A 21,595-nucleotide genomic window follows, 5' to 3' on the forward strand; every position below is an offset into this window, starting at 1 on the left:
GAATGAATGGGCCTAATAATATGAATAACAATTATATAAACAAAAATATAGCCTACATAAAAATTTTAAAAGTAAATTTACTATTAGGCCAGAATTTTGATAAGTTAACTTTTGTGCAACGCGCACGATTAAAATTTAAATGGGCTTATATCCATTGTACACACAAACTGCTGTAAAATAAAACGAATAAATGGGCCTAATAATATAAATAAAATTTATATAAACAAAAATATAAAATAAATATACATAAACGTTTTAAAAGGAGGCCTAGGCTAAATTAACTATTAGGACAACATTCTTATAACTGAACTTGTGCGCAGCGCGCAGGATTAAAATTTAAATGGGCTTGTATCAATTGTTTGCATTTTACGCTGTATTTAATTTAGGCTACACTTTAAGTTACCATATTCAATTTGCTAACCTTTTGCTTTCTTCCCAGCGTGTTCACATATCACACTGCATGTTTTCGAGAGATGTGTCTTTTTAGATTCCAAAATTAATCTTTAGGCCTACTGACTGAAACGATGTCGTTTTCTTCTACCACATAATAGTTAGTTTTACACCTGTATGACTTCTTATTTTCCTTTTTGAAGTAGCCTACTTTTTGAACTCCATTATTGAGCCGAGTTTTGACTGAAAATAGAATCCATCTTGCAGTCATCAACAGTAGACTGAGTCAGGCTTGACTGAGCATGCTTCAGAATCTTGGTGTGCGCGGAGCGGGAAATAGGGCGACGCTCCATCCTTTTAAAAATGCCGCTCTGCGTTCTGTCCAAGATCCGCCCGCTTGCTCCCGCTCCACTCCGCTCACATGCAATTTTCTATGAAATACATAGGCCTACACTTTATTGGCTGAATAACTGGCGCGAAGATGACGCACGAGCTCAGTCTGCAGGTAGAGATGGAGGCGGCAAGAGAAAAGGTGAAGACTGGGGAGTGGAAGCTCCGCAAATACACAAACAGAAAGAGCAAAGTTGCCGAAATAATGAAAGATAATGACCAAAGTGCTGGCTTTGTCATGTGTATTTCTTGCTATGCATTTACTAGCCTACTTTTAAAAAATGCGGGTCAGGAAGCGGGTCGGGTACAATATTTTCTTTCTTTTTTTTTTCGGTCCGAGTTGCGGGCGGGTTAGTTGAAAACGTCGGTCGGGTCCGGGTTGTTTATACATTGACCCGCGCATCACTGATAGATATATACACACTAGACGTCGCCTTGTCTACGGCAGTTCATTGGAACGAATGTCTTTAAGGCGACATCTTATATCTATGCACCAGTCTGCGTACACGTCAGATCAGATCACTCGGACATGGCTGCGTATAAGTGGTAAAAACGATATAAATACTGTTCGTTTTCTCACACAAACCGCTCGTTTCGTGTCTTAGGCCATCAATGTGTACTTACGATGGGGAATTGTTTAATTTGGAGGACGGGGAATTGTTTTAATTTGGACTCTGTGCTTGTGTTTTGAGATAATGACCATAGACCTGCATTATATGAATGACAGACAAGAACGGTTTGACCTAAAAATATCAAAATTGAAACTACTGTGGAAAAAAAGACACCTACATCTTGGATGCCCTTGAGGTAAGCTAAAACATACCAAAAATTAATTTCAAAGTGAACTATCCCTTTAAAGGGAATGTGAGATGACGCTCTGATTGGTTTATTTCACGTTACGCCCAAACCACACCTATGAATAATGAAGCTACTTCAGACCAACCCATTTTAGATTTGCGCCTGGCGCAAGAGGCATTTATCCCACCGGGAAAATAGCAACAGCGCCGAGACCCGCCCACAAAGTTACTTGCGCTTTGCGCTTGACACTTGAGTTTCAAATCGTTAAAATAGGGCCCTTAATGTTAATGTTTCCAACACAACACAAGGGGGCGTTATATTGGGAGTTAAGTGGATAAACACACCTAGGCTATGTGAGATTGAAGGTTTCCTGTAAATTTCCTGTAAAGTGCAGGCCAGTGTGACAGCCTATGCACACTGCTGAATTATGACCTATATTTACAGGCTATTGACTAATAGCTGTACTAGATTAATGACTGATGTAAGTCAACCTCAATCCTCTCACCCAGCTAAAGATACTCCCAATGCAAATGCAATGAGATTAGAATGACGCAATAACTATTCAAGCTGCTGGACTCGAACTCTGCAGCAAGTATTTGTGCTCAAGTGTGTGTACCCACCGACGAGGAAGCACGTTTGACAATGAAGAACAATAATAATGAAATAAAAAATGATTCAAAAACACGTTATAGTGGTGTTGTTAACTCACATGTTAATCGTCTGCAAGGTCAAAATCTTTAAGTCTGTTTTGTGGAATTAATTGTGTTTGGAGCACAAACAGGTAGGATAAATTATGCCTGAAACATAATGCACACAAGTACATGTAGATACAAACACTTTAGCTACAAAAATCTGAACAAATTTGCCACCATGCTTACAGTTAAAAAACTGCCAGAGGAACAATAAAGAGAATCTTGCTGAGCAAGTCAGTTAACAGTTAGTTTAATTGTTGACATGTTTATAGCCAGATACCTGAAGCAACACAAGCAGTTTAATGACGTTTGGTGACATTGAAAGGTTTGTCACACAATTGTTCAAGCATTCTGCATTTACTGAGCATCTTTCTGGCCTTATGGATGGGAGTTTAGAATAAACCCCTAATCCTAAACATAACATTATACTGCTGTTTAGTTTACTGTTGACATTGGCCTGTTAAGAAAACAACAAATGACATTCTCAGAATTGAGCATTTATTAAATGATACAATACAATAGCAACATACAACAAACCTTGGTCAAGGATGCTTTAAGTACCACATCTGTCAAGATGTTTTACAATGTAAAATGCAGCATTAAGCACCACTTAGCAGCATAAGAACATCTTTTCACTTTCATGAATAAATAAATCATTTCGAAATATTCAGTCATGGTTGCTGCTAAACTGAACGTCTCTCATACTAATTTGGGTAATAGCCCATTCTTACATCTGCAATTATATATTTTGAAATATAATTGTGCCATTTAGCATATGGAATAAATGTAATGCAATGCTAACACTGGTTGAGGTTTGGTTTAACAATGCATGTAAATAATAATACTTTTAACATTCAGCACCCTGAGAATTCAAAAGGTATCAGTCTAATGTTCTGTGACTGTAAAACTCTGTTTATAAAGTATTTCACTGCCTGTGTATATGATTCCATAGGTTAAATAGATGTCAATAAAATACCTTGACTACATGGAAATATACAGTGTACAATATATAGAATTGATATCTGTTCAAAGTTTCTCTTTAGCTGTTTGTCTTTGAAGAGAGATTAATCATCTTAAATATTAAAGTCCCATCTAAGGGATCATTAGCAATCAAAAATAAAGTGCTTTATTTGAGGGTTTAACAACGAAATATTAAAATTCTTTATTGTTCACCATAACATCATTGTCAATCCTTCGTATTCTTTAGTTTTTTGGCCCTGTTGCTTATTTTAGGAGACACTTGCCATTCAGTCAAGCCATTGCACATGTTCTTTATGTTTCCTGGTCCATGTGGCTCTTTGTATGGTGGTTGTTTAGTAATCACAACCATGTTGTCTCCTTGACTTTCAACACTCTCCATGAAACTCTGAAGATCTTTCAGTTTAGCTTGCGCTGTCTGATTTGTGCAGTTCTCCACGGATCCTGGTTGAGATTCCACCGACGTTCTTGTTACCTGTTTTGCTAGAGTGCTCTCACAGATAACAGCAACAGTTTCATCAGATTGATCATCATTTTTAAAATCTTCCTCAACAGAGCTACATTTGTCTATTTCATTTTCTGTGTCTCCTTCGACCTCATCCTCAATCTTTACCTTTGGCACATTGGCCTTTTCCTCAGGCTGGTCCTCGTCCTGTCCTGTGTTTGATGTCCCATCTTCCTCGGCATCGTCCTGTGCAGATCCATCTTGACTTCCATCAGCATTCATCTCACTGGCAGACTCTTCATTTGGTGTCTCATCTGACTTTTCACCTTCAGTAGTTTCAGGAGTATCATCTTTAATTGATTCACTGCCATCTTCTGCAGACTTATCTTCTGTACTCTCTTCCCCAGCCTCAGTTTCTGCTCCGTTGTCACCTGATTCGGTTTCCTCACCAGTTTCTATCATCTCATTCTCTTTTTCCACCTCCGCATCCATACCACTGTTTTCTGAATTTGCTGTGTCTCCTTTAAGACAGTCTTTCTCCTCACCATCCTCTTCTGTATCTCCTTTTTCAGTCTCTTCCTCAACAAACTCTACTTCCTCTTTCCCCTCAGTGTCACCATTTACCACTTCTTTCGCATGCTCACTTTCTTTCTCCTCCTCATCTTCACCACCTTCCACATCACCTCTTTTGTCATTTGTTTCCTCTTCAATTTGATCTATTTTCTCAGAGTCTACAGATACATATTTTATGTTGTTTGTGTTTTCACCATCTACTGCATTGAGAGCACCATCTGGCTCTTCTTGATCTGCCGTCTCAACATCATGGCCTCTTGTAACATCTTTTGTATCTTCTACCTCGTCATGAACCACTTCTAAGTTGTTTTCTTCAGCCAAGTTGGTTGTGTGTTGTTCTTCCAGCTTCAATTCTAAAGGTTTGGCTGGATCCTTTTTCATTTGTAAAATTTTCCGCAGATCAAATTCCATCATAACTGGAGCCAAACTCAAAGCCTGAGCTTGCTGGACTGCCCTTGACACCATTTTCTTTTTCATGCATGCATCGCATGGGCAGTATTCATCGTCACTGCGTTGATCACTGTATTCAGTACCAGATGCAGTGTAATTTTCCTCACTCCTTGACATGGTGATGGACTTATTGCGCATGACCCGAAAACGCTTGCGTCGCTGCTCAGTCTGGGCCGTAGACTCTCTCGACAGAGTATTTCCCGGAGGTCTCGGACCCCTACCTGCCCGACTTTGGATTTTTTGCAATTCTCTGTGAATACTTGATTGAATCCGTTTGTGTACTTCCTCTTTCAGTTCGCTGATCATTGTATTGAGCATCTCGTTGTCATCCAAATCCCACCTCACTTTGAACTCTGCCATGGCATCTGCATAATGTAACATGAACTGCTTTTCTAGCTTTTTTAATAAGCTCAGTACCCAAACAGGATCTGGGTCCTGTGAAACTCTTTTAATTAGCGGAGCTCTCTGAACAGACGGTGGAGTTCCTGAGCTTGTATTTTCTTGAGATTTCGTTGTGTTACTCTCATTCCCAGAGCTTGTTTGTGGTGTTTGATCTGATTCTTTCTTATTATCACTGCTTTCAACATCTTCTTCGTGTAATATGCCATTTTCTTTTTCATCATCCAGTTGTGTGTTCACTGGACTCCCCTGTACTCGCTCTGCAATGTCTGGAGTTACTGGATCTGAGAGAACTTTGGATGGATCTAAACATTCACATGCAGGAGATGTAGACTTTTCCTCATTTTCTTCTTCATCTTTATCTTCCACTGATGCCTCTTGTTCGGCAATTGGTGGTATTGTGCCATGAGTGGTCTCTATTTTTCCTATTACGCCATTCATGCTACCTTTAACAGAGCAGGTGGAGCCGCTGCTAACATCAACCCCAGATGAAGACCGTGGGTTGAATTCATCCTCGGCGAAGTGATGTTCCATTGTGTTCTGCTTTTTCTGTTCATCCTCAGAGGGCTTTTGGAGCCAGAGCGACTGTAGGATCATCATGATTTCATTATATTTCCGTTGCTTTTCGTTTTTAGAGTCTGAGTCAATCAATCGTAAATTTGCAAGGCAGTCCAACAGCCCTTGAGCAGACTGGCTTAATTTTCTGCCATAAACAGGGGAGACTTCAGGTAAACTACTGGATCTGTCTAGTTTTGGACCCAGTAAAACCTTCATGACCTGAACCGAAGAATGGCACTGCTTTTGTAAACCGTCTTGTTTGGTTAATGTTTCAGGGTCGGGATCCATTTCCAATTGAGTTTCCAATTGTGCTTTTTCACCACAACTGTTGTTGGTCTCCTGCTGGATATAATTCTCACTTGCTTGATCCTCCTGAGGTTCCTCAACCTCAATTATGCTTTGTGGTGCATGAGAAGTGTCCTCATCACCTTGAGTCAGGCTCATATATTCAGTGAGTTCGACATCCATTTCATAAACATGGCCTTCAATGGGAATCTTCCTAAGCCAGTCATTCACAACTTCTGTAGGGGAAGCGTTCGGTAAGAATGACGGCATCGGTTCCTTGTTGTTGCACTCCAATGATATGCTGACTTCCTCGTGCTTGCTCCTGCTACTTTTTTTGCTTTTATTTTCTACCTTGTCAACATTTTTGCAGGAGACAACTGACTTTGATCCTCTACTCACTGGTCTTGCATTACCAATAATATCTCTCAACAAATCTGCTGCTGAAAGTGCCTGAGATAAAACACTGTTGCTTGAGGAATCAGGATGCTTGACTGATGTTTTTTTCTTGTTTGGCATCTCTTGTGGTAGACTTCTACAATTTTGGGAAATATCAGACATTACCGCTGAATTTGGCCTGGATGTATCATTTTTCACAGATCTTCTGTCTGATGAGGAGGATTTAAGAGACTTAACCATGCCCCTATCATTATCGCAGTTATATTTTATATTCAGTCCATTTATTTCCAAACATTGGGAAGAACATTTAGATCTTTTATCATTCTCTCTAGTACTTGGGGCATTTTTGGACTTCATCGAATGTTCAGAGGCTTTTGAAGAAAGTAAACAGTCACTTGCTGGTGTAGCTTTTCCAGATTCTGTTTCACTTTTGTCATGTTTTGAGGATGTTTTAGTCATTTCTGCATGGTTGGTGTTGTTGAGAGCTTCAAAATCTGTTCCTTTCATAGCTGTATTTTTAGCACTTCCCTGTGAAACTCTGGAGGGTGTCTTACTTTGTAAAGATGACAGTGACAAAGTGGAGGGCACTCTGATGTTGTTTTCATTTAACTGGCTTCCAGACTTGCTTTTCTTCAGTTCTGCTGACATAATACTTTCAGCTGAGACAGGCGAGAGGGCTTGAACAGGAGCCTTGTAGTTCATGTGATGGGACTTTTGGGGTCTGTCTGAAATTGCAGAATTCACAGACACTTCTGTATTTGGCCTTTCCTCAAGATCCACTCCATTTACATTCTCTATCTTATGTCCACCGTCCTCTGTGGTGGCTGACATGCCACTGATTGATCGTTCATCAAAGTCATCACCCTTGTGTTCTTCTCCTAGTCGGATAGAAACAGACGCTGTTGATGTTGGGCTTAGAGGCTCATCAAACTGGTTGGCTGAAGACTTAATGTTATTGATAAGAGATTTAGCTGACAGTTTTGATTTTCCTGACAAGCTCTCTTCAGATTCATCTTTGGCATCCTCTTTTTGCTTCTCAGGATCCGTCTCTCTCAAATTACCACTTGAGGAGCTGTGACAATTACATTTACTGGATTTTTGGGATTGCGAGGATACATTAGAGCTTACTGACATCCCACTAGTTGCTCGACTATTAGTCTTAATTTTAGTGTCATGGTTTGATCTAGGAGATGGAGACCTCTTTGTCCTAGGCAATGGAGTGGTCACAGTTAAGGCATTTTGTGTCATGCTTTTGCCATTATCCACTTCCTGGAAGGCAGGGCTCTTTGCACCGGATTTGACGGATCTTTCAGAGCAGGCATTAGACTTTTCTGAGGTCTGAGACATTGTGCTGGTAGCTCTCTTTGACTCACTTTTTGGAGCTGCACATTCATCAGGTGTTACATAATTTGGTACTGAGGTAACTGTGTTTTCTGAAAAGTTGTGGTTTGATTTGCAGGACCTACAAGACATTGCACTGTTAACTCGTTCCTTAGATTTAGACTCTGTGTGTGAATGCTTTGAGGATGCATTTGACTTTACAGAAACTTTTGAGCATTTGGACAGTGAACTACATAGTCTTTCCTCTGTGGTTAATTCAGTTTCCGGCTCACACTGAACATCAAAACTGATGGACTTCGGAGTGGCTTTGTCTTGTAAGTCGCAACAAGATTTGACAGACCTAGTTGTTTGCTCTGATGTATGTGATGGATGTTCAGAAGATCGGTCTGATTTGTTAGACATGGCACTAGTTGATCTCACTTCTTGAAGAAACTCTGTGTCTTGTTCACAATGATTATCTGACGTAGTATGATTTTGAGTAGCAGCACTTTCTGATTTATCACCCTGAGAATTAAGTAACTTTGATGGCACTTCCTTGAAATCATTTGGACTACAAGATCTAGGCGTTTTAGCTTTCTCTGAATGTGCAGATTTTGATTTGTGGGATGTTTTCGATACAGCTGATAAATTTGAATGGGCAGACATTGGACTGACAGCTCTTTCTTGGCTTTTTTCTCCAGCTTCACCGGTTTCTGTCTGGACCAAGGCTGGTGTGAGCTCTCTCTCTGAAATAATAAAGTCTGACCTGGCTGACATTGCTGACATGGCACTTTTGGTTCTTACTTCAACACTTTCTGTTTCATTATGCTCATTTTTCAATGATTTCCCAACAGAACACATTTCATGAGCAGAGCGGTTGGACCTTTTGGAGGTTTTTGAAGAAGAAGAGGCATTTGAATTTTTAGACAGAGCAGACTCAGAGCGTTCCCGTGTGGCTTCCACTTCCAATGTATTATTAACAGGTTCACAGTTTTCATAAGCATTTGAAATGGATGCAGCAGATTTGTTTGACCTCAACATTATGGAATCAGCTTTCTCTGGTTCACTCCCCTCTGGATTCTCAGTCAATATTTTATTCACACCACAGCATGAACATACAGCTGACTTGCCAGATCTTCTTGACACACCTGACGTGGCACTCAAAGATCTGTTTTCAGCTTCACCATCACATACCTCCAGAGCATCTGATGCATTGGATTCAGGGTTGTTTGTTTTGTCTCTAGATTTACAAGATGCTTGGCTATGTCTAGAAATTGTACTACAAGCTGAACTTGGGGTTATGGCTCCACAGTGACTTGGATGGGATCTGGAGGACACTTTTGAAACTGGAGATGTTGTACACATCCCGTCTTGCTCTACTGGTGCTGCAAAAGTGGTTTTATACTTTTTGAGCTTCAGTGAGTGAACAACACTGCTTGATTCTGTACTGGGAGGTCTGGGGGACAAAAAAGATCTTGGTAAAGTCTGGCGACCACAACAATGAACACAATTGGGTTGATCATCACTCTCAAGATGGTCACTTTGAGACCAGTGTGAAACTCTCGAGATGCTTGGAGGCAGCTCATCATAATCATCATCATCCAGATCTTCCTTCAAAGACGCAAGCACTTTGGACGAATTGCTGACTGCAGAAATCGGACGCTCTTCCATGACTTTAATGACCGCACAATGTGGCGTAGGAGAGATTTCAGGTTCTTTATGAGAACATCTACTTTTAATGTGACTCTCACAGCTGTCCTCACAAGATCTCTTGCTCTTTGACGGGATTCCAGCAGATGATACTTCACTTCGATTGCAGCAATGACTTACAGCACAGTATTCTACTCTGGTCTCCCCTTCCTCCATTGTCTGCTGAAAGCACAAGGCCTTTTCCACCACATGCTCGGTGTATTCCCCACTGGAGCGAGAAATTGTGTGCGTACTATCCACTGATGACTTTTTGCTGACAACTCTGTGAGTTGATCCACTGGAACTGGGTGATTTGCAGGTCCCCGGGTCTTTGTGCATGGGGTTTTTCCAGATGTCGTACTCTTGGCAGTGGTTGCAACAGTTCTGACAAAGTGACTCATCGAGATGCTTCTGATGCAGCTTTGTTGCAAAGGCTTCATCAGTCTCCTCAGATGCAGAGATGGAGTCTGGGTCTGAATACTCAGCTTTAGCTTGAAGATAATCGCCGTCTTTTACAAAGCCAGAGTCATTCTCTTTTTTTGATGACTTCTTGATCTCGGTGGACCACAGGAGAGTCTCATCATTGAAAAGCCGAAAGCGAACCTTCATCTCCACAGAAAGGCTGCCATCTTTATTAACAAGCACTCTCTTCTCAATGTCATCATTCACTATGGCTTCTTTAACGTAAGGACAGGTGCTGACACAGCCGGACTGTCCTGGTGTCACGCATAATCCATTCTGATAGGACTTTTCTGAAGAAAGAGAGAATCTTGTAGATCTATTACTGGAGTCGGATCTTGGATGGATAATGCTTTTCTTTGTCTCCAGGCCAAAGTTAACTGTTAAAACAAAATAATAGAAAAAAATATTAATAAATTAAGATTAATCACATCTTTTCAACAAGCAACTATATCTATGCATATTTGAAACATGCTCTTGATTCACCAGCGCTGACAATACATTAACTGCATTTGAGTTGGTGGTGGATGGTTGTTTCACCTTCAGTCTATTATTAGACGTGCATGGGCAGATGGGTTGTTAATCACTATGATGATTCACCAAAAGCAAATAAATATAAATGATAGTTATCCCGAACTGTGTACACAACAAGAACAAATATTTACCATTCTTTTTGCTTTCATGACCTTCACTGCAGATACTAGAGTGAGACCTTGTGCGCATTCCTGGAAGCTTTTCATCTGAGTGCTTCTTCAAGCTTTCCATAAGCAATGGTCTGAAGGGTTCTCGACCCACACAGACCAGCACACTAGGACACTGCATCAGACTCTGAATACTGTCAATCTATGGAGAGCAGTGAATAAACACAAGACAAAATACATATAATGAGTCAAATCCACTAAGAGACAAATACTTACTATCACTGTCTACATAGACAATTTAACCTTATTTGTGACTGATCTAAAATGCTTAACACAGTTTCACTAATAGATTCATTTTAGAATTGTGAACCCTAAATCATAAAATGGTTCCCTCCAATGACAATAGCAGCATATTAATTTATGTAAATATGTTAATTAACCAATTAAACACAAAATGCTGATTTTAAATGGTATAGAAAAATAGTTCAACCCATAATGAGAACTCTGGAGTAATTTACTCATCTTCTTAATATTTGTTTCAAACCTGTATGGCTTCCATGGAACACAAAAGAGAGATGCTTTGCAGAAAGTTATTTTACTAATGTACATGAGCATTGCATGGGGTTGTCAAACTCCAAAAAGGACAAATATAGTGAAATTTATTATTCGCTGAAACTCTTGCCCTATAGTGCTCAAATAGTGCATACACTCATTCAAATGTTTGGTTATGAGACACGCAAAAACCACTGGCAACATTGCCATCAATACAGAATATGTGCATGCATGAAAAAGATTTTAGTCAGCTATGGTGGAGGGCAAGTTTTTCAGTAAAAAATGATTATTGAATACAATTTTGGTCTGTTCCTCAGAACACTAGCAAACAAGTCTTATGGATCGTTTTTATCCTTTATAGCGCCGATTGTCACTATATGGAAGAACAATGTAAACATACTTTCATTTCTCCTTTTGTGTTTCACAGAAGAAAGACAATCATATGTGTGGGAAACAAAATGAGAGTTCACAAATGTTTTGTTTGGGTGAACGAACCCTTAAAGATACATTTAGATACTGTAAGTAGCTAGAACAACTTTTATCTCCAAGGGCTTGCAGTTCTGTCCTGACCTGACACCTTCCTCCTAAAATACTTCACCCGGCTAATTAAAGAATGGCTGAAGAAATGAAATCCTCCTGACCTTGCGTCCCTCCAGAGTGTAAAGTTTCTTGACGTGACACTGCATTAGCTCTGAAATCTCGTCCATGAAGACGCGAAGACTTCGAGCAGTTCGTCTGCTCAGAATGATGGATCGCCTAATAGCAGGGTCATTGTTTTTCACTAGAACAATCCTTTTGGGGTGCCGATGGTGCTGCTGATGTCCCGATGGGGGTTCCTCAGGTCGGGAGGGCTTCCGGCGAGTATTATGTGGGTGGCTGTGGTGGTGCCAGACAGCGGGCCTTTTCCCTGCAGCTTCTATGTTGATTGGCTTGACGTAGCGGCGGTCAGAGCACAAGTAACAGCCTCCGTCCTCAAACTGCTCTAAATGTTTAATGCTGTGGGTGCCCCTGGGGGTTGTGATAGTACGCACACCAAAAGGCAGAGGAACCTTTTGGGAAAGGTCATCCAATAAGGCATCAAAGCATTTGAAGCTGCGTTTGTGGATGGCCATCTTGACCCCTTTGAACTGAGCGTCGCCACTCTTGTAGAAGGTAATTCTCTTGGCTGGGCTGGACAATTTCACGCTGGAGCAAAAAGACGACGCTGGAGGATGAGGAAACTGTTCATTCTGAAAATGGGTATCGGCGTCGAAGAAGCCTGGGGCCGCCCTCTGCATCTCTCCTCCACGTCAGTTCAAACTGTGGGGAAGAGTTTGGAAATGTAAATGACATTATCTGTAACTCACAATCAAAATCAATCCCATACATTTGGAAAGAAATTTGATTAAATGGAGACCCTAGTAATGTCTCTGTTGTAGGGTTTGAGAAGAGGTTTCAACAATGTCTCAAATTGTGCTCAGATTTGCCAAGAAATCAGTCTGTAATCAGAATACTTAATCTAAACTCAAACAATTCTCATCAAAATCTCCCAAGACCAAATCCACATTAATTTCATGGCTCTAGTCTTGCCATATGTCATTGTCAACAATGACTCAATGTCTCTATTCTATTTGATTCTATTATCTATTCTGCCAAGGAATAGGAGAAACGTGAGACAAAGTGAGATACTTAAATGAAACATAATTGAGAACTCTTCTAGGAACAGAACACCAAGATCAAGCCTAAAGCCCCGTTCAACTAAGAATGATAACTATAAAGATAACTGGTCACACTTTTAGGGGGGTACAATTCTCACAATTAACTAACTATTAACCACGACTTTTGCCTCAAACTCCTGCTTTTTAATTACTGCTTATTAATTATTAGTATAGTAGTTGTTTAATTTTAGATATTGGGTAGGAATTGGGTAGGATTAGGGATGTAGAATATGGTTATGCAGAATAAGGTATTAATATGTGCTTTATAAGTACTAATAAACAACCAATACCCTAGTAATATGAATACAAATAAGCAACTTGTTAATAGTGAGAATTGGACACTAAACTAAAGTGTTAGCAGATTACTATATTAGCGTCCACACTAGTGGACGATATAATTCAGTTTATTATAACTTAAGCGTCCTCTTCTGCTTTAAATGCTTGAGTTCTTTCAAGTCTGGTGGATTCTGATTGGCTGTTATGTTTTTATCATTCATCAGCTGAAAAAAATCTTTCTGAAAGGCATTTCAACAATATAATTTCTCTGTTCTGTAATCGTTAAAGTCGTGGTGTTAAGTCTGCTATTATTTTATTTATTAGAATTTTTTTTAGAACGGTGTCTGACTGTCTTTATTGTTATCATTATAGCTATCTTTGGTGTGAAAGGGCATTAAAATATGTCGGGTATCTCAAGCTAAGACAGGTAATCAGTCTTCAAACTCTCATTCAGAAATATAGTTGATAAAATATCACTATTGGATAGTTTAATTATGGGATAATCCACGGCTAGCTGTGCATTAAATGACTTTACAGCACGATGTGGAGGCAAAGAACCACCCTAAAGACATCAGCATCACAAAATAATGTGGGAGTACCATGGTACTTTGATCTATACAGTACCATGGAACTTTATGATTAACATATTCATACAATGAACCATGGCCTTATCATTGGACCCCTAAATACCAAAGAACACCATGGTATTACAGAAAACACAGATATTGTGATAACTGCAATCCAGTCATGCCATGAGGACTCAGTCAAACTTGTATTAAACTATTACACTTTAGATGACATGTGATGTTATGTAGCATAAGCAACAGTAAAACTAGGCCCCAGTTCAGAGGTTAATCTCATGCACGTTGAGAAACAGTTACAGACTTTCTTAAATTGCATTTAGTACTTAGTCCTTAATAGGCAACTTTAATCCAACATTTAAAGAAGTTCAAGTGCATCATCTCTGAGCAAAGTTTATGTATCAAACTGAGAGCAAAGATAGTTTTACCAGATTTCATATAACAAAATTTTGAAAAATAAAAGTGTACCAGGAGGAAAAAAACATTTAATGGCAGTATCTTAACATAGTCTCTTCTATTTGTATAAAATGTAGATCATTTATCTATATCTGACCACACAAGCCATGACATATTGCATCAAGCTCATGTTTTCACTAAACAATTAGCTTTATCAATAATATATATATATATATATATATATATATATATATATATAGACGTATTTAGGCATATTTAGAAATATTTAGGCAATTTAGATGGTTAAAATAACATTAGTTCTGTAGCCCAGCTCAATCTAAAAAAAAGTATAGTATATGAAACAATATACTTACATTTACAGAATACATTATCATATCTGATGCTAAAAAAACTGTATAAAAAATGAAAAATAACAATAAAATCTGACTATACAGAGCAGCGTTCCAGGTAGCATCCAAGCAAACGACTGCAGTGACACAGGTTTACAAGCCCTCCCACAAATAGTCGGGCCACTAATCAGGGCCATTGGCTGCTAAGGATAGAACGAAAAGCTTCTTTAATCATCTTGAGATTTCACTGAACTCTAGGGGAGTGTAAGACACATGACAGTGACACCAGGATTGCATAAACAGAGATGCGCAGAGCTACGAGACGTCTGCTTTTTGACCACATAAGTATGGCTGACCACAGGCTGTTTTATTCCACAAACACAGAGGTAGAAAATACATCTGCTGTCAAATTCACTCCAGTTCTCAACTGCTTATATCTGATGACTGGCCTAACATGCCACTCCTGTTAGTATATTCATTTGAAACAACTACAAACAATCATAAGACACTTATTGGTGAATCTCACAAATATCCATGTTACACTTTTTTTTTTTTATTACAATGATAGATTTTTATATAATTTTATGTAACTTAATTATATAACAATTAGACTTCTGTCAGAACCACTACCGTCAAATACGATTGACAGTTAGCAATACAGTTTGGATTGGCGGTATGGTTCCGTTCTGGGCGAGAACTCCCTGTGCATCCATGCAGCCTAGCATGGATAAGAGCAGGGAGAGCAGCAATAATCCCCCTTGGGGTAAACAGAACAGAACCAACATGAAAGTTTGCAAATATATTTAATTCAAGATTTTAAAGTACAACATAATTCGAGAATTTATTCTGATTCAAGGGAAATCAGAATGCCAAATCCTGACTGGACGAGAGGAGGAGCTGGGGGTGGAGGAGGGTAATTAGCTCCTGAGAAACGCGATAGCTGCTGATAATACTGAAGGAGCTTATATGTATACGGTGACAGTTTTATTTCTATTGGTAGATGTGGATCAGCTGAGAGTCAGCTGATGCGAGCTTGACTAAAAATTTTTAGACGTATTTAGACTGCCAGAACTTGATAATTACTACATAAAAAAACTATATAAAACAGTTCAATTATATTGGTGCCTTCAAATCAATATACACACTGTATATATATATATATATATATATATATATATATATATATATATATATATATATATACACAGACACACACATATGTATTATTTACAAACTTTTATGTTAGATGCGATTAATCGCTTTGACAGCACTAAATTATATAATTATATTTTTATTTTCTTTCATTATATTTGGGGGTGAAATATACCCTGATATGTTCTTAACATGCTTAATGAAATTCAGATTTGACATTCACATCAGGCAATTTAACTTAAATATAGGATCTTTAATGACAACATAGCAGATTTGAACTCTTCATAGAATAACTGACTGCATAGTGAATATCCCGTGTGAACCTTCCTCTTGGTTTGAAAATTAATGCTCCTAATAATATTAAACTGGTACTTAATTCGAACTGATTTATTTTCAGTTTCTAAGGACACCTTGAGATGAAAGTGAATGTAAATAGTGCCTATGGCTGCTTACTCTCTCAGAATCTCGCAGTGCCATACTATAACCATTTAGCACTTTTAATATTTTATGCAGTTTTTCATTTGTAACAGAAGTAAGAGCTTTGCTAGACATTTAAAACTAGACATCTTCTGTATAAAATGATGAGGAGTGATGCTTGTTGTGCATGCTCAGGTATTGTCGATGGTTGCCAAGACATTGCTATAGAGTTGCTAAGGTGTTTGGAGTGGTTACCAAGGCGTTGCTAGGGTGTTCCAGGCTATTGCTTACCGGCCAAAAGTAATTTAAAAACTAAACCTTACCATAGTGTAACTGGACATGAGTGATTGTTGCTCACTCTAGTACTGCCAAAGCACAGGCTTACTGTAATCTCAGGAAAAGACAGCACATCCTCTGTACTCTTAAGTGACCCACTATTACGCGCAAGCTGAGAGAACATTAATAAGGATATTTGAACATTCTATGTTTGATTTCAATGCTCCCAATACTTGCTATGGCACACAGACAAACACATATGTATTTTTTACAAACTTTTATGTTAGATGCGATTAATCGCTTTGACAGCACTAAGTTATATAATTATATTTTTTAATTTTCTTTCATTATATTTGGGGGTGAAATATACCCTGATATGTTCTTAACATGCTTCATGAAATTCAGATTTGACATACACATTAGGCAATTTAACTTAAATAGCCTATAGAATCTGTAATGACAACATAGCAGATTTGAACTCTTCATAGAATAACTGACTGCAATGAATATCCCGTGTGAACCTTCCTCATGGTTTGAAAATTAATGCTCCTAATAATATCAAACTGGTACTTAATTCAAACAGATTTATTTTCAGTTTCTAAGGACACCTTGAGATGAAAGTGAATGTAAATAGTGCCTATGGCTGCTTACTCTCTCAGAATCCCGCAGTGCCATTCTATAACCATTTAGCACTTTTAATATTTTATGCAGTTTTTAATTTGTAACAGAAGTAAGTGCTTTGCTAGACATTAAAATCTAGACATTTTCTGTATAAAATGATGAGGAGTGATGCTTGTTGTGCATGCTCAGGTATTGTCGATGGTTGCCAAGACATTGCTATTGAGTTGCTAAGATGTTCGGAGTGGTTACCAAGGCGTTGCTAGGGTGTTCCGGTCTATTGCTTACTGGCCAAAAGTAATTTAAAAACTAAACTTTACCATAGTGTAACAGGACATGAGTGATTGTTGCTCACTCTAGTACTGCCAAAGCACAGGCTTACTGTAATCTCAGGAAAAGACAGCACATCCTCTGTACTCTTAAGTGACCCACTATTACGCGCAAGCTGAGGGAACATTAATACGGATCTTTTAACATTCTATGTTTGATTTCGACGCCTCCGATTCTTGCAATGGCACACCAAGCACAGAGCTCATTTAGAGCTAATTAATTACTAAACACCTCTGAGAGGTGCATATTTTTGACACTAATTATAAATCTCTATAGGTTAAATTAACAGTTGAAAGTGCTACACATGATTTCCACAATTAGTAAGTGAGAACTTGGCAGCCCATTGGGAGAAACCTGCAATACAACGCTGTCAGATTACTGAGACACGTTTAAGACTCATGGGATATGTAGGAGAAAGGGAGGGGACACAAAAACAACAGATCTGTTCAAGATCATTTAAATAATTAGCAAAGAATTTAAAACTGTGTAAAATGATTTCCATAATGCCTATAAAAGGCCTATAATAACCAATATCATTAACGCTTAATTGATATACTTAACAGCCTTAGATATTAGTCACTTTTCAACATAAAAAAAAATCTGTAATGAGAATTGTAAATACTACATAATAAGAAATGATTTATATAATGCGACAGCTAGCCTACACTCATAGCATTTGTAACCACTGACACTGACGTTCAAAGCAATGCATCAGTTCATCTGCTGGTAACATCTGTGAAACATATTATCAGCTCTCACACAAATAATACTTCAGTCTGTAATCCACAGCATTTTCCCATTTTAGCTTAGACCTCTTACTGCAAAAAAATGACTGTCTTCTTCAGTATTTTTATCCTCAGTACAGTTTCTAAACATTCTTAAATCAAGGTACATTTACTTGAGATGCAAAATCACTTGTAATTAGTTTTAAATTAAATCACTGGTTTTGAATTCAAAATTAAATGAGTTTAAGCTTAACAAAAGAACAAATATCTGCCAATGGGGTTAGAGAAATAAACTTAAAGGGTTAGTTCACCCAAAAATGAAAATTCTGTCATTAAAGGATTAGGTCACATCAGAATAAAAATTTCCTGATAATTTACTCACCCCCACATCATCCAAGATATATGTCTTTCTTTCTTCAGTCGAAAAGAAATTAAGTTTTTTTCCAGGATTTTTCTCCATATAGTGGACTTGAACAGTTGAAGGTCCAAATTTCAGTTTCAATGCAGCTTCAAACAATCCCAGTCGAGGAATAAGGGTCTTATCTAGCGAAACCATCGATCATTTTCTAAAAAGAATAAACATTTATATACTTTTTAGTCACAAATGCTCGTCTTGCACTAGCTGTGATGCGCCACACATTATGCAATCACGCTGAAAGGTCACGCGTGACTTAGGCGGAAGTACCGACATAGTGATTACAAAGCGAACGTGCAAAGACTAAGTCAAACGCCCTTTACAAAAAAATAAAAATAAAATAAAATGTAAAACAACGATGTTGGACGATTTTGAAGTTGGAGGAGAAAATGAGATGGAGTTTTTCGCCCTACCCCACATTTTCCACCTACGTCAGGTTACCGCCTGACCTTTCCAACGTGATTACATAATTGCATGAAGTCGTGGACACAAGACGAGCATTTGTGGTTAAAAGTATATATATATATATATATATATATATATATATATATATATATATATATATATATATATATGTCGTTCCAAACCCGTAAGACTTTCGTTCATCTTCGGAACACAAATGAAGATCTTTTTGATGAAGTCTAAAAGCTTTCTGTCCCCAGATAGACTGCAATGTTATTACCACTTTCAAGGCCCAGAAAGGTAGTAAAGACATAAACATTAAAATAGCCCATGTGACTCCAGTGTTCAACCTTAATATTCTGAAGCGACGAGAATACTTTTTGTGTGAAAGAAAAGTAAAAAACAAAACAAAAATAACGACTTTATTCAACAATTTCTTCTCTTCCATGTCAGTCTCCTACGCTTTTCACGTATTAAACATAGTGCAGCGCTTCCGGTGAATAAAAGACTAAATTCAATCTGTTCATCATATAAAGCGATCACGTCTCTTCAGAAAATTAGGACTAAACCGCTCAATTCATATGGATTAATTTTACGATCTCTTTATGAACTTTTTGAAGAGTCAAAGTGGCAGTTGCGTAGCTGTCAATGGAGGGACAAAAAGCTCTCATATTTCATCAAAAAGATCTTCATTTGTGTTCCGAAGATGAACGAAAGTTTTACAGGGAACGACATGAAGGTGAGTAATTAATGACAGAATTTTCATTTTTGGGTGAACTATCCCTTTAATTCAAAGGGGAAACAAAATTATTTTTCTTATACCCCTGTGGCAGATATTTTTGATGTTTTAAGCATAAACTCTCTTAATTTTGATATATTTTTCAGGAAACAAGACTTAATATAAGCAATTTTTCATTTAAAGTAAATGTATATTGATTTAGGTTGATTCATTTGGATATTTGTATTGGAAAAAATTTTTTTTTTTTTTTTTGCATGTTCTACTAAAACCATTAAGCTAAAACAGACCTTTTTATTAACCAGACATACAGCCATCTTGATTCTCTTTCCTAATTCCACACATTGGCTTTACCCTGTAGGCACAGGTTAATTCGCCTAAACTGCCAAATCCTCCGACACCAAACCTCCAAGCTCTGTCGATTCTTTTAGAGTAATCCATTTAGAAAATTCAACAGTTTTTCTTACAAAAAGGAGCGCTCCTTCCTCCGGCTCAAGCAGGTGAGGATGAAAGCATGGCGTTCCCTCCTGTGAAGAAAGTCACTTTTCACACACGACGACGAACCACGGACATGCCACAGCTGCATATTGTCTATTCACAGTCATTCATTCCATTAGGCTAATTATCACAGGCAGACCTTCATCCAGAGAGGAGGAGGAGGAGGAGAAGTGGGACTCCTCTGAAAGAGGATTATACTGTGTGGCCATCTGTGCCAAACGGAATTAACTCTTAGATCTCCAAAAATGAGCTGTTGCTCATGGTTTAGGCATAGAAATGCATACACACATATAGAAAACTATTGGCCTGTGCTGACCAACAAAAAGTTACACTGCATGTTAAATACATTATGCCATGTTAGCGATTTTATCTTAATGTTATTTATAACATTGTTATGTAAACCCAAGATTATTATCAAAAAATTACCGAGGCAAATAGCATGCAATAATCAAATTTTTCATCATAAAAAAAAAAAGAAAGTTTTTAGCAGAATATCAAACAACATTATGATTAATAATAATAATAATTTTACATTAAAATAAAATATTCACATTAATTAGTATAAAATTGTGGCAAATTATTTAAATAAAACGACATGATTACCACACAAAACCATTATTTAAAAAATTATGATATGTTGGGTTATATCATGGAAAAATGACATCAATGACAACATTAATATTCTTATATAGTTTATATGCCTTTATAGCGGGCAAACATGTCAATTCAATTTCAGTTTCAATTAAATATATTATTATATATGAATCAAATGTATTAAATTATGAATATTATACCTCAACAAGTGTAATTTATTTATGATAATAATACGCACTATAGATATACAATGTCAATATCAAAATGACTTGATATTGAGTCTAATATGTGCAGTATTATCAAATAATTAATATTATAATCACAATATTGTTATGTCTAAAGTTTACACATAAGCTCGAGTTTGTCTTATTTAACAGAACATAAATCTTCTGGGTTTCCCTGGCAACAAACACAACAGCATTCGTCTCATGATGGCGTCCATACACGCATTACAGGATGAAGGTAAACCTGCAGCTATTTGCCTTTGACTCTACGGCATTCTCACACAAATAAACACAATTTATTCTTAAAATAAACAGGGCGAGACATAAAATCGATGGCTCTTACCTGCGCGCGCACTTGTTGATAGAGGCGAGAAACACGAAGCAGATGCGCGTGATGCATCCGAAGTCACGATACAGTAACGTTACATGTATCACTGACTGTGAAGGACGACTGTGCGCATTAACACACACAGCACCTGTTGTCTAAAACCTCATATCTGATAGGTGTTGTTTCAGAGAGATGACGGTCTTGAACGTCTGAGCAGCTGTTTTTACTGGACAGAGTTTGATGGTGACGATAAACGACAGTATTTACATCAAGAGTTTGTGTATGAGAATGTGATGTTAGCAATTACACGATGACTGTCGTGGTCAACAGTAGCACAAGTGGCAAACATCACCAAAGATCTCCTGCCGAAACTCAAAGGTGGGTCATTTGACAATGTCCCTTTTGGTCCACTCTGCTATGCTTTTGATGACCGCAAAATACTTGTTTATCACGTGATCACAGGGACGCCCTGAAGTTCATGTGTTTTGTTGTTCATAGCGAAATAAATATTCCGCAAATTATTTTATTTTTTAATATGTTTTCAAATTAATTATTGAGATTAGGA

The 21,595-nt window shown here is 37.9% G+C and overlaps 2 protein-coding genes and 1 long non-coding RNA gene across 3 annotated transcripts in view; 1 reads left to right on the forward strand and 2 right to left on the reverse strand.

The window, feature by feature from the left end:
• The window catches only part of LOC309479530, a 130,667-nt gene that overhangs the window by 64,925 nt on the left and 44,147 nt on the right, over window positions 1–21,595 (reverse strand). The gene's annotated exons all lie outside the window — the stretch shown is intronic.
• On the reverse strand, window positions 1,305–19,988 carry rp1l1a (rp1 like 1a). Its single transcript, XM_082143385.1, has 4 exons — window positions 19,854–19,988; window positions 11,657–12,314; window positions 10,488–10,665; window positions 1,305–10,202 (listed from the first exon to the last, which is right to left on the reverse strand). The coding sequence occupies exons 2-4, from the start codon at window positions 12,290–12,292 to the stop codon at window positions 3,457–3,459; spliced, it is 7,560 nt and encodes a 2,519-aa protein (XP_081999511.1). The 5' UTR covers window positions 12,293–12,314; window positions 19,854–19,988; the 3' UTR covers window positions 1,305–3,456.
• cUnh8orf74 (chromosome Un C8orf74 homolog) overlaps window positions 20,935–21,595 on the forward strand; it is a gene marked incomplete at its 5' end in the record, with an annotated part of 8,210 nt that continues 7,549 nt past the window's right edge. Inside the window, 3 exon segments of the mRNA XM_082142823.1 lie at window positions 20,935–20,940; window positions 21,207–21,341; window positions 21,345–21,408. Coding sequence (XP_081998949.1) covers window positions 20,935–20,940; window positions 21,207–21,341; window positions 21,345–21,408 — 205 coding nt within the window.

The sequence above is a fragment of the Leuciscus leuciscus genome (genome assembly GCF_965113295.1).
Source record: "Leuciscus leuciscus genome assembly, chromosome: 17".
NCBI classification, from domain to species: Eukaryota; Metazoa; Chordata; class Actinopteri; order Cypriniformes; family Leuciscidae; genus Leuciscus; species Leuciscus leuciscus.